Here is a 13,712-nt window from a genome sequence, read left to right on the forward strand (position 1 = left end):
TGCTGTTTATTGAAATAGCCTGTAAGACATTCAGTGATTAATCTGTTCCCTGTGGCTACAGGGTGTCTGCTTGCATGGAGAAGATACCAGGTAAGCTCTCATCTGACTAACAAAAGCACCGAAATTACGCCCTGAATAAGGTGCTCAGAAAACTGACACCTGGCAGAGGTTTCTGAGCGTTTGATGACTGCTGGAGTCGGGACGAGCTGGGCTGGGAGGCCTGGGCTCCATACAGCTGACCTGCAGCTCCACCAGCTCCTTTGGGCCTGCACCTGCATGGTGCGATCCTGGGATTAGCAAGTGCAGGGGGGTGGGTGGCCGGAAAACTCTCAGAAAGCAGCTGGAAAGCCTTGCGTTTGGTTTAGATTGGTGTGAGGTGCTGTGGGGCTTCCTCCCTGGTTCCTCGGGTAGGCACGAACCAGGTGCTTTGAAAACCTGCAGAGGGAAAGCCCAGCAGGTGACAATTTCACCACACCACCAAGGAGCCCAACTCAAACATGCAGCGAGGTGGAGAGGGTGTGTGCTTGGAAGGAGCCCCCTGCCAGGTGGGTCTGCTCGGCACTGGCATCTGGAGAGCTGCTAGGTCCTGCTCTCAGCAGGCTTTCTCCAGCCTCAGCGTGCATTTGTTCTGGCACATTGCGACCATCTCTCAGCCTTGGTTAGGAGCCTGGATTTTGAATGGTTTAAAGCCTTTTGGCTGCATCAGAGCCCTTTAAACTTGGAATTGCTTCTTTTATTTCTCTGATTTTTGCAACACCCCTCTTTCATTGGCAGGGTTTGCTGGTGTTGATAGCACGAGGCGTTGATGCCAAGATCAGTGCACCCACGAGCTTCTTGCTAAACGAGGTGTAGGGTGTACGTGCTGCAGGTAATTAGGGGAATTGCTTTCAGGCTTCTTGTCCCTACAGTGCCTTGGGCACTTTTCCGCAGTGAGCTGACGATGCTCTTTCTAAGCACTTTGGTCGCCGTCTTCTGCCTCTGTCAGGATCCTTGCGTGGGCAAGGAGAGGAGGAAACGAAGCCAGATCTGATGAGCATTTGCAAACGAGCCCAACGCTTCGCCTGCCTTGGGTGGGGATGTGAGCCAGGCCTCAGCGAGCGACAGCGGCGAGATTGATGTGATTTTCTCAGTACCTGGGTGATGTTCCTCTGTGAGTTGCCAGCTCCCAGTGTAACAAGATCCCATGTGGTAAGTGGTTTTGGAGACAATTCTCTTCCCCATGCAGCCATGTGATTTAATGAACACATTGCTCAGCAAAGTCTGGAGCCAACAGGGTTGCAGAAATCGAGCCCTCAGAGAGCAGAGCAGCCTTTTCTCCAGGAAGTGTTCTCTGACAGGGCAATGAAGCATTTTATTTATTTTTTTTAACTGTTCACTTGCAGGCACTGTGAAATTTGATTGACTCCGTTCTTAGCCTCTGGGGATCCTCTAGCTTTTGGTGGGCTCTGATGCTGTGATCCCCAGCGCTACCTCTTGGCCTGAAGGCAGGGCACTGCCCCCAGCACATGAGATGTTTTTTGAAATTTTTTTTTTTTTTTTGGGGGGGGGAGGGGATGGGGGGGCTGTCTCTGTCTGGCCATGTGCCTGACCCTTCTTTGCTTTTTGGAGCACATAATGGAGAGGAAACCCCACCCGCCCTCCCTATCAGCACAGCCTCCTGTTTTGAGGAGGGCTGCGGGTCCCTCCCCATTACTTCTGCTCCCCTGTGCTTTGCTGTGACCCTGTGCTAATTCAGCAGCAGCGCGTTCTCAGCCTTGAGGTCTTTGCTCATCTCTCCTGATCTCTCCAGCCCTGCTGCTGATGCTTGGCTCTGACTAATGTCTTCGCAGCGACTCGTCTGATGCAACTTTGGGATTTGTATTTGGTGAATCCTGCCCAGCTGGTGGAGGAGGAGGAGGAGGAGAGCCTTCTGACGGTGCCACTGCTCAGCTCGTGCCCCCTCTGAAGAAGCCCTCCGGGGTCCCGGTCCGGACCCCCACCCTTCAAAAGGTGACTCCAGCTCCTGCTGCTGAGTCTCCCATGGCCGCGCCAGATGGGGAAGCATTTCTGAGGAACTGCAGAGGGTTAAAACCACGGCTCTGAAGCGAGCCTGGGGAAAAGTCACATGCACCAGGGAGATTTTGCAAGTCGGTGCTTGCAGCTTGGGGTAATGAGAGCGGGGAGTGCGGGGGCGCAGGCGTCTCGCCTTCAGCTCGCGGTGCCTCATCGCTCGTCCTCCAGGGAGAGGCAAGGAAGGTCCCAGCCGTGTCCCCTGCTCAGTCTGGGACCTTTCTGTCCTGCTGTGGGAGCCCAGTGGTGCCGGGTGAAGGACAGGGAGGAGGAGGAGGAGGAGGTGAGGGAGCTGAGCCGGCACCCCAGGACCAGGAGGTGAGCCGGGCGAGGTAAGCCTCTGGAAGCCTCTCCAAAAACGCAGCAGCAGGACTTGCTGAGATAGCTGGGGCTTGGAGGTGTCCGGGAAGGTCCTTAGGATGAAGGAGGCAAAGGGAATGGCTTTGCATAGAAAATAAGAGTGCAGGAGGTAAGGATACCCCTCAGGTTAGCACAGGGGAAGACGTGGGGGGACCAACCTTCCCCGCAGAGGCAGTCATTCTGCAGTGAAAGGCAATGGAGCCAAACGAGGTCTATAGTGCACAACTGGTGTAAAACAAAGCTTCTGTTGTTTTGGGGCTTGCCCGTGCTGGGGAAGGCTCAGCGGGCCCTGGAGTGAGCTGCCCTGGCCCTGTGGCACCAGTCGCTGGCAGCTCCTGGGGGCTGCTGTGGGACTTGGTGCTCCCGAGGTGTCCGAGGCACAGAGCCTTGCTTCATCACTAACGTAACACAACGAGAGCAAGGTGGCAGGTTTTAATTAGGGTTTCTTTTTGTCTCCTGTTTTCTCGCTCTCTCCTTTTTTTTTTTTTATTTTTTATTTTGTCTTGTTTTTCATTTTCCCTTCTGTTTGACACTGAACTGAATGGATTGAAGGCCAAGGGGAAGGAAGTGACATTCCCTGAGTTCACTTTCAGTGCTTGGGGATGTGCAGGGTAACATATCTGCCTGTGCTCTGTGAGGAAAGCGCGCTGCAGAGCAGTGTGATCCACTGTGGGTGCCTCACCAGGGGCTGTTGCACAGGGATGGGACGTGCAGCAGACTCATTCTGGAGTAAAACTGTAAAAACATGGGAGCAGCCAGCGCTCAGAGCAGGTGCCGCGGCCATCCCAGGCACACGGGCACAATACGCACCTCCTGCACCAGGGCTTGGCTGCTTTGTGTGCTGAGTTTCCAGCCCTTTGCAGGTTTTCTGCAACCATCTGAACCTTTTGTGCGGCTCCCCTTGCCTCAGTTTCCTGTCTGTCAGTCCTTCACTGGTGACTCTCCTGGCTTTGTGCAAGGGGGTGATTGCAGCAACAGCCACCGGTAAAGAAAGCGAAGCGATCCCTTTCAAAGGAGAGCTGTTGAGATCCACGAGGGACCTTCAAACCAGGCTCCCAGTGCAAAAGCAACGCAGGAGCTGAGGTTAAAACAAAACAAGAGCTCTGGAGAGCCAGCAGGGATGCAGATGATCTGCCTGAAAGGAAGGTGATTAAACTCTGGAGTTGCACGCCCTGGGTTTGAACAGCCACCCGCAGCTCCTGGCGGCTGCAGCCCCACGTCAGCAGCATTCACACCAAAAACCCGTAGGCACGGCGGGGAGCAGAGGAGGGTGGCAGAGACGAGCAGAGTGTGCCAAAGAGCTGCTGTTGGCTGAGCAGGGCTGCTCGTCCCTGCGCAGGTGCGTGCGTGTTTCCTGCGCTGACTGCCGGGGAATTCCCCACTCTGCCCTCACAAAGAGAAGCCCTTTCTATTGCGTGGCTGATTCTTTGCAAAGTGTGAATATTTAAGGACGTTGGAATAATTTAAGGAATACCTGGAGATACCTTTTTCACCTAGTGGCAGCAAAAAAAGAAGTATTTCAAGCAAAAGGAGAGCCTGTGCGTGCTGCGCTCATGGCTGGCCACCACCCGCCCAGTGGTAACATCCACAGGGCACAGGCTCCAAAGAGCAGGGTGCACCCAAGGGCTCTGTGCTCTTACCCTTTAATTGCTCTCTCTGCAAGATATGAGCATTTTTCCTTCCTCTTTACAGGGCTAGAAAATGCCTCCTTGCTCATGGAAAGCAGAATCTCGAGGAAGCCTCCAGTGGGAGTGTGAGTGAAGATTTCACAACCTGGTCCCCAACAGGAAGAGCAAGCTGGCTGCCTGCTGCCTGGGTGTTTCTGAGCCGCCAAAGATAAGGGAGGGAGATGAAGTGCTGAACTTCTGACAACACGACGCAGAGTCGCCGAAGGAGAGGTTATCAGCATGGCCTATAAAAGCCAAGCTGGTGGAATTGAGAAAAACGGGTCCCTTTCCTCCATCTTCTACTGCAAGAGCGATTTAAAGGAAGAATCCCTGCAGTGGGCGAAAGGTAAGCGAGCAAGGCTGGACCGGGTGGTCTCTTGTGGTCCTCTTCCAACCTGGGCTGCTCTGTGACTCTGGGGACTTGCTGAGAGATGCAGAGCAGAGCGCAGTGCCCTTAAATTGGCAGGTGGCAGGTTTTTCAGCGATGCTCACTGACAGCACCTCATTTACAAAAGTAAGCAAATCTTATGGATGTTTCGGTGTTTGGGGAAGGGGGTGGATACACTTTACTTTTTTGGAAAGCCTGATATTTAGGAGTGAATGACCGTCTAACTATTGAAACCCAGGTCCTTTGAAGTCCTCTTTTCTCAGCTTTCAAAAGTCAATCAATCTTTGGGAAACTCGACCTGTGCTTTTCTTTCCAAGGGACTCTTTTCCCCGGCACCAATTTGCTCCCTCTCTGCAGCTGTGGTTCAGCGCTGTGTGGAGGCAGAAGGTAGTGCCATGGGTGCCCCATTGCAGCGAGACCTGCGTGCTGTGCTCAGCAGGTTCTTGCTTGCTCAATTCACAGCACTTCCTTAGCACTCAGCTTTTGGGTGGGTGAAGCAGCGCTTGTTACCCCAGCAGAGGTCAAGGAGCTGAGCCCCTCTGCAGGTTTGGGGTATCTGAGCTTGGCACCCAATAGGCTTTGTGCCAATCAGCTTGACCAAAGCCGTGGGGAACAGGAGAGCCCAGCCCATTTGTTTTCACTCTTGCTTCATCCTCACCGCCTCCGTGGCTCAGTGTCTGGAGGAGATTAAGCTCGGCAAACAAACAGGACGTTGTTATCCTGGAGGTTTCAGATGCATCTTCTCTTCCCTTCTGGAGCCGATGCTGTCACGCCCTTTCGTAATGCAATTGCCTCATTTTATTTGGCATCTCCCATTCCCGAGCAGTGAAGAGATGATGAAGATGGAAGACGAAAGCAGGAGAGAAGGGAAGGGTGAGTGTGCGCTGCCTTTCAGCCAGCACAGCTGAGTGGAGAGCACTGAGCAGGTGTTGTCAGGGAGCAACCCAAGGGACGCTTGGCTGGCCCTGGAGCTGCAGAGGGGCAGGAAAATTGTGTGAAACATGTCGATGAAACACGATCTCATCTGAACACGCCACTTCTTTGGATTCAATCTCTTCCTCTTGGCGTAGCTCAGCTTCTGTAAACTCTAGGTAGCTGCCAGATGGGATGCCAGATCACAGCTCTGCTCTGCAGCTCCAAGGCTGCTCTGCCTCAGCTCCGAGCTGCCGGCTCCTCAAATCTAGGGCAGGCTGTCCTCACGCTTCCTGGGCTCCTGCCTGCAGCTTGGGTCCATAGATTACATTTCTGATCCTAACCCTAGCTGAAGCCAGGAATCACAGGGAGCCCTGAGCAGAGCCGCGCTGCCAATGCTAGAGCAGGGACCTGGTTGCCAGAGGCTTGTATGGATCATGCTTTAGGGACAGCCCAGGCACATCCCAGACAATGTGGTTGTTGGAAAACGCCTTGGTTTGTTTGCTGGAGTGTTTCCTCCCAGTGGGTGGGGTGGGTAGGAACGGAGAATCTCTGAGGGAGAGTTACCAGTACCGAGCAGCTCGAGTCCATTGTCCTCCCAGTTAAGGATCAGCGAGACAAGGCGTTATCCCACTGAGGGTCAGAGCATCACGTTATCTGTGACTGCTCGCCCCTGGAATGTGCTTTGGGTTTCCTCCCTTGTCGTAGGTGCCTTCCTTACAGGGGACAGCAGGCCCCTGGGCTGCTTTCGGAGCTCTTCGTGATGCTCTTGGAAATATCCAAGGGGGTTCTGCAGCCAGTTAACGCACGTCGGGGTGCCCTGTGTTCCTCTTGCAGACCCCCCCAACGGGCAGGTGCTCATGGTGCTCAGTATGGACAATAACTGCTCGGCCACCTCCTTCGACATGGAGCTTTGTGCAGAGAAGCTGAAGTCCCTTGGGGTTCAGGTAAGCTCCGCACTCCCCTGGGGCCCTGTAGGGGTGGGTACAGGACTGGCACCGTTTGCACCTGCACCCAGACCACAGGCACTTCTTATTTTTATTCTTTTTTTGGTTTAAGAGTGACTTGTTTCAGTTTAATTTCAATCTATTCCTCACTGACTTCAAGTCAAGTGTAATGATCTTGGCTTAAACCTCCGTGAAGAAACCCATTCAGCATAGGTTCAGCCGAATTGCTTGAGAGCACTCCGGTGTGCTGGAACATCCCGGGACAATCTGTCTCGCCTTGTCCTTTGCCATAAAACCATGCTTTTCTCTTCTGACTTTCCCTGTGCTTTCCAGGGAGATATCACTCACTGCAAATGAGGCAAGGACACAGGTTTTTGGCCCGTGACAGCTGTACAGGTGGGAATGGAGCCTGGTACACTGCGCGGGAAGGTGCCCTGGGGCCCGCTTTGCTTTGCTGGGGCCTGGCCCCACCAGGCCTGTTCTGGTGGCTCCGAGCCCCACGCCGGTGACCCGAGGTTGTTCCCCGAGCAGGTGGCAGCAGACGAGTGGAGGAGGTTAATCCAGGAGGCCATCCTGAAGCCCGAAGTGAGGCGGTACATGTTCTACAACTCCAGGGCGTTCCAGATCGCCATCGCTGTGGTAAGGGCTTCTCCCAGGCTTGCCGTAGATGTGTTTCCAAAAACAGGGCGAGACGCCTTCCCCAGCCTCTTGCCGGTAGTCCCCTCGGAGTGGGCTGGTAACCAGCATTTGCTGAGCTAGTAGTACCCCATCACGCTCTTTTTAATTTGATTTTAAACACATGAAGATGACCTGGTCCTGATGCTCATTCAGACCAGTGGCCAAGCAATGCAGGCTACCAGGTGGTTTGTCTAGTCTTGCTTTGCTGCTTCTGGCAAAACAAGCTCCTCCAAAGACCCCAGCCACTAGCAGCTACCTTAAGGTTACTTTCCAGCATGCTGAAGGTGTGGTAAAAACTGACTCCTTCATTTTAGATGCTTTTTTTTTTTTTTTTGGTAGTCATTATATACATGTTCTCCTTTCACTAATATCGCAGGAGTTTGTGCTTGGTGTTTTGAGGGCTTTGGTGCCTGTTTTGTGTAAATCTTAGAGTGGTTTGGGTTGGAGGGGACCTTAAAGATCATCTAATTCCACCCCCTGCCATGGGCAGGGACACCTCCCGACAGACCAGGTTGCTCAAAGCCCCGTCCAGCCTGGCCTTGGGCACTGCCAGGGGGAGGAATGAATTGTGTCACTGCAAGGGGATGCTGTGACAAGATGTGCTGCATGTACCCTACTTGCTTCTAGGCAATCTTCTGCCCAGTGCCTGACACCTCAATTGAAGGCCAAACAAATTCGGTTTTGCTGTTTTTTATGCAAAGGACACATTTGCTAGTCTTTAGCATAGTCCTTGAGCCCAGTGTCACCGTCCATCATTTGAGCATTGCTGTAATTGAGCAGCCTCTGCACCACCTTGAGCGCTCTGACATAGGAGCTCTCTAAATAGAGGGATTATTACAAGTATTATCAATATGCTTCAGCAAGTGCATTTCTTATCTAAATGGAAGAAGTGGATTGAAATCCTTCCTAGGTATGAATCATCATTAAGAGTTCAGTCTCTGTCTTTAATGATTGGTAGTTTTTTATCATAAACTAGTGCTCACTCAGTCCTTCTAGACCCTTTTCTCCTCCATTTGTTATTGGAAAGAACTCCTGTCCTTTTTCACCCTCCGAAAAATCCCAGGTGACTTAATTAATTTATGGCAGGATTTCTTCTCCCCTTGACTTTTCTCCCTTCCACAGTTTTCTGAACATCATCTATCTCTCTGGGCTTTCACAGATCTTCTACATGTCTCTCTGGACAAACATTTACTCCACAGTCCAGCTGTGCTCCTTTGGGCGCTACTGGGAGGCCAGCGTGCTGGTGACCCTGGCTGCTGTGGCCATCACCGTGGTCGTGATACTGGTCCTTGACCGGCGCCAGAGGAAGGTGAGAGGAGGTGACTCGTGTGCGGACACAGCGCGGGGAGCAGGGTTCCCTCCCACCAGCGTGCTGGGACCTGGCTCACCTCCTAGATGCAGATGGAGAACATGGCTATTGGGGGTGGTAGGAGTATTTTTAGAGCAGGCGCAGAGATCTGGTTCAGGCAAGGGTATTATAGAGTTAGGTGTCGTAACGCCTACAAAGTAGGTGAAAGCTGGCTCGAAGTGCCTGCTGTTGCAGGAGAAAAAGCAACCATTGCATGGTTTGTGCTCCCCCGGCTGGTGGGGAGCCCCGTGCGAGCACCAGCAGAGCAGGGCTCTTCTCCTGCCCTGCTTCTGCACCCACCTTGCCCCAGGTGCAGCACAAAAAGGCAGCTCCTAACCCGTGGAATTGTCCTTCACTTAGGAATAGCTGGGGGAAGGGAGAGAGGAGACAATGCTGGAAGCCCATCCACTTCACACATCTTGTCCATAACACACGTAACCCTTACTGAGATCTCTGGCTGCACAGACATCAGCTGGGGGTGGCAAGGCCATGCTGATGGCTGGTGACAACCCTGCCCTGGCTACAGCCCTGTCACTGCCTTCCCTTCAGAGACACAGTGTTTGGGGTCATCCAGCAGCCTGCAGGATCGTCTGCAGCTGTAGGCTGGCCCAGGTTTTGTCACAGAGCATGTTAATTTTTCCTATGTTCTTTAATAGATAAATATGAATACAGATGTGAGGCTGGCAGCTGTCAATGAATTCTTTATCAAACACAGTTTAATTCTGGGGATTACAGATGTCCTGGACGGGCCGCACAGCATCCTACAAGTATCCTTTCTGTGGTGAATCGCTCATATTCCTGCTGGGTAGCTAATGATGGGGAGGGTATTTATTGATTTGGTGATCAGGGAGGATTTCCAGAGGGTGGCATTTCTAGGATTTTTTTTTCCTCCTATTGGATGGCATAGGAAGTGGGGTATTTTTCTTCTCCTGTCTGTAGGGATTGAGATATACCCAAAGGCCACTGGAAATAAAGAGTTTAAAACAGGGAAGTGAAATTAGTCCTTGGGGCAGACAATTATTCCTGCAAGTGTACTGTGTTTACATGACAATGATGATTCTTACTAACAGCAGAGTGACAGCAATGTGCCTATGGCAAAACAACACAACAGAGAAATCCCCTCCCTGGGAGCTTGTGCTGTGCCTTGCAGAGAGGAGCTCAGCCAACAGCATCCAAGTGCTCTCAAGAGTCGTTTGTAGCCCCAGGCTCCCTCCTTCAGGCATGAGAGAATCTAATCTATGCAGTGAGCACCTGGCAGCCAGGTCTCAGCTGCCAGGCACTTCTGATCATCACCTTACAGAAGTGCAGGTTGAAGAAGCCAGGGGTGAGGGATCTTCTTTTGCTGTTCTTTAGACGCCTTCTCTGGACCAGACAAAGATTTAGAAGAAAGAAGTGTGTTTTAAGGCAGCATGAAGGTGTAAAAGGAAGGTGTGGGAGATGCTGTCCCAGATTCACTGGTGGATCTCGCACCACCCCCAAGGTACTGAGAAGCATGAAATACAAATGGAGAGGGAACGAGGCAAAGCATGGGGTCAGAGAGGAGCAGCGAGGAGCACAGGAACAGCAGTGGCAGCTGTGAGGTCGTGCAGCATGAGCAGGAAGCGCTGAAGAACCTGAATTACATGTTTGTTCAGCCCAGCTTAGTTTCACACCTGAGTAAGTGAGGACTATCGCAGCCTTCACATGTCCCAGAACTGCCTGAGAGCAGAAAGGACCCACGGGTTTAGGCTTCCTCTGCCTGCTGTGTGCCAGGTCTGTGTCGGCCCTCTGGCTTCCTCGCTGGGCTTGCATCCCTTGGCTGACAGCACGTGGCTGCCTTCGGGGGGCTGCTGCTCTTGAAGCAGGACTCGCATCCCCATGGCAGACTCTTGGCAAGCAGTGCCTCTGTCGTACAGTGAGCACAGCAAATCTCGTACAAATAAATGGAATGGGTCTCCAGAAACAGAGGGAAGCAGGAAGGAGTTTAGGGGGGCTAATTCACCTGACCCACCGGCTTGTTCAGACATGATGCCACTGAGCTGAGTGACGAGCAGTGGCCGGGGGTCACCCCAATTGTCCCTGCCATGGTGCAGAAGGTATGTGAGGAGGTCTGGGCCGAGGGGAAACATCCCCCTTCCCTGCCATTGCTCTGCTGCCCATTTGCCAGTCCTGGAGGTTTTGCCTTAGCCCAGACCAGGCTTAGAATCAGTGCTGTGACATGGCAGTTGGCTGCTGACCGCGTCCTGAGCAGTCCCTGGGCACCAGCCCCCTCTGTGAGGGCTCTGGGGAGGACATTGTGGAGAGGTCCCTTCCTTAACACCCCCATCCCAGCTGTGGTTTGTGCACTTCAGCCCCGAGCGCTGCCTCCAGTCCTTGTCAGCCCACCTCGAGGAGCTGCGGCAGACACGGGAGGTAAAGGACAGTGGGCACAGCCTGTGGGGACAAACACGTGGCCACCCCTAGGGCCCCGCTTTGGTGGGGTGGAGGTGGGTGATGAGAAGCACATGTTGGAGTTGCCTTCTGGGTGCCCCTTGCTGTGTACTGGGAGCTGGGCGAACTGGGAGGGGGACAAACTTCATCTGCTGGTGCCCAGGTCAGTAGGAATTTATTTAGCGTAGCTGTGTGTGGCTGGATAATTAACTGTGACTTTTGTTAAAGGAGTTGCCAGGAGTCAGGGGTGAATTCTGACGGCATGTGTTGCTGTTGGAACTAGCTGACACCTTGAGCTGTCCTCCTGAAATAAATGGGATAGCCTGAGGAGTAACTAAACACCGCACTGGGCTAGCTGTATGGGGTTTTTGTCCTCTTGTCCCTCAAAGTCTCTTCCTCCTTGTGGCTGCATGGATATCCACACGCTGCTGGCTGGCAACAGCCACGGGAAGGGAGGTGAGGGGGTGCAAACCCCCAGATCCCATGGTCACTCACCTCCCTGGATGAACCGACAGGCACGGGCTGAGGGCTGACCATAATGAACCACTGCACAAAGGGGCTGATGTTACACATGTCCAACCTTTCCTTGTGGGATGAAGGCTCTCAGCTCCCAGTGCTGGCAACTTCTCTTAGTCAATCCTGTATGTTTTTTTTTTTTTTTTAATTATTATTATTTTTTTAACTCCTGGGAGGATAGTTTTGACACAAATGAGGTGCTTTGAGTGGTGTCCTGAGGACACTGCTGCTGCCCCAAAATCTCCCTCTCCCCCAGTCGGGCTTGCGGCACAGCCTGGACCAGCTCTGCGTGGTGATGGAGGCGGCAGTTCAGCCCGAGCCGGCAGCGGAGGAGGCTTCGTGCGAGGAGTCCCCTCTCCTATCCAATGGGGTGAACTTCAAGAAGGAGCCCATGATGTGCAACCAGCTGCTCCGCCTCATTCCTGAGGGCCCACCAGAGGTAAGGAGAAATATCCCTCCTTGATGGGCTGAACGCCTCCCTGGGCACCTCACCTCCAAACCTCGTCCCAGCAGACACCGCCATGGGGACACCTCCTTTTGCCCTGGTAGAAATGCCTGCAGACCTGGAGGTCCACCCACACCTCCTCCAGGGCTGGCAGCGCTGGGTGGTCAATGTTTAAGGCCTTGATGCTGTCTCTTTTATAGGCCAGACATTTCCTCCTGGTCCCCATTTGGAATCCGACCTCTCCCCGGGGTCTGCGCAGGGACCTGGTGCCTGTGTCCGGGCTGGGGCTGGGCCTGGCCATGCTGAGCCTTCATCATCTCCACAGTCTGTGCCCTCAAAGACTTGTGCCCTGCTGAGTGACAAATGTGTCCTCATTCCCGCTCAGCAAGAAGCTTCAAAAGAGATGATTTTGATTTATTTTGCAGTTTTCTGCTCGCTGTTACTAAGTGGATTTGGTGCAGGTGACATCCCTGCAGGTTGAAGCTCTCCAGCTGTCTACAGGCCAAAAAAAAAAATAATAAAAAAAATCAACAGGAGTCGGTGACAGAGCAGGAGGGTCCCTGAGCAGCCTGGTGCTCTGACCACCCCATCCCTGCAGCCCCCTGCCCCTGGGCTGGCCTCGCTGCTGGCACCGAGCGTGGTGCTGGGCCAGGTGGTTGGCAGTGGCTCGTTTCACGTCACTGTCCCATGGGGACAGCGTGCCAGCACTGCTGACCAGAAGGGGATCTGGGGCAGTTATATATCTGTCATTGGCTCTTGCCCTGCTTCTTTCGGACAAGGACGGTGTTTGAACGAGGGCACAAATGGTGTTCAATGTACCGTGTGCTCCCCACGCAGGTAGACACTGACGCCTCTCCTCCTCGTTCCAGGTGATGGCCCAGCAGCTCCTGGTCATCTTCAGCGGCTGCTATGTCCGGCTCCTGGTCAGCGGCCGGCTCCCCCCGACCACAGCAGCCGGGCACGTGGAGCCCAGCAGCGTGCCCTGCCTGTGCCAGTTCATCCAGAGCGCCGCGCTCAGCACGCAGCAGTGCTGCCTCCCGGGCAGGTGACCCCTGGGGGCTGCAGGAAGCCGAAACACAGGCTGCCCACGCACAGCAGCGAGGAGAAGCAGAGGAGAGGGCTGTAAGCCCCATCCTGGACTTAGCGGGGTGAACGAGTGGAACTCTAATAAACATGCAATCAGAAAGCTGCTGCCTTTGAAACCTGCTGGCCTGGCCCCAAACTCTGCCTGGAGGCGCTGCTTTGGGTGCCAGGAACAATCATGCAGCAGCTCAAAGCACCCTTGGGTGGTCCCTGCTGTGACCCAGGGGTCTGGGAGAGCAGCAGGGAACAGCTGGAGACAGCAGCCCCACACTGGTGTGGTGCAGTTCATGGGCTCTTTGGAAGAAGGACAGGGAATACCTGTGCATTACAAATGTGGCGTCTGCTCTGGATTTGGATTGTGGCATGAATTGTTGGTGACAGGGAGCTCTGTCCTGTGCCAGGTGCTGCCAAGTCAGTGGCTGAGACCTCGTCCAAGTTGCCATTCAGGGGCCAGCTTGGGGCAGTGCCCAGTGACTGCCACCTCTGCAAGCTCCTCAGGGATAAGGTGCTGGACGTTCGACAATTCATGGGATTAGGCCTTAAAAAAGGCCCTCTGTAGGGCAGCCTGGGGCATGGCTCTTGTTAGACTCCCTTTTCTGCTGCACTTTGGGACGGGTTGAGTCCTTTTGGTTTTCCTTTCCTCATTTTCCCCCACTGTGCTTTCACACAGTCTGTGAGAGGAGGCAGTGGTGAGCAGGAGACCTCAGCACTTGGAGTATGGGAGGGAATGGGGAATGAAATGAGGGGCTGTAAGCCTGCGAGGGGTTATGTGCTTAGGTGAGCCCATGAATGCAGAGCTGTATGGGCCAGGGTTGCTGGTGTCCTCTGTCCCCGGAGCTTCTTGTGACTGTGTGCACCTGGCCTCCTCACCACACAGCTTGGACCACAGCATGGTCATGGGACGTGGCAC

The 13,712-nt window shown here is 53.8% G+C and overlaps 1 protein-coding gene across 8 annotated transcripts; it reads left to right on the forward strand.

Moving 5' to 3' along the window:
- The first annotated feature begins 573 nt into the window (after window positions 1–573).
- On the forward strand, window positions 574–13,023 carry TMEM268 (transmembrane protein 268). Of its 8 annotated transcripts, none has more exons than XM_082775366.1 (10): window positions 574–1,188; window positions 1,830–1,989; window positions 4,102–4,422; window positions 6,214–6,323; window positions 6,855–6,962; window positions 8,161–8,310; window positions 9,006–9,116; window positions 10,660–10,740; window positions 11,531–11,713; window positions 12,589–13,023. In XM_082775366.1, exons 3-10 carry the CDS (start codon window positions 4,317–4,319, stop codon window positions 12,766–12,768), a joined length of 1,029 nt encoding a protein of 342 aa, XP_082631492.1. In that variant the 5' UTR covers window positions 574–1,188; window positions 1,830–1,989; window positions 4,102–4,316; the 3' UTR covers window positions 12,769–13,023. The 8 variants fall into 8 exon arrangements, with proteins under 8 accessions (XP_082631492.1, XP_082631494.1, XP_082631491.1 ...); XM_082775365.1 differs by lacking the exon at window positions 574–1,188 and adding an exon at window positions 1,404–1,512; XM_082775367.1 differs by lacking the exon at window positions 574–1,188 and adding an exon at window positions 1,494–1,512 and having other exon boundaries at window positions 1,790–1,989.
- Window positions 13,024–13,712: the final 689 nt, after the last annotated feature.

The sequence above is a fragment of the Aythya marila genome (assembly GCF_965140915.1).
Source record: "Aythya marila genome assembly, chromosome: 19".
In the NCBI taxonomy this organism is placed as follows: domain Eukaryota; kingdom Metazoa; phylum Chordata; class Aves; order Anseriformes; family Anatidae; genus Aythya; species Aythya marila.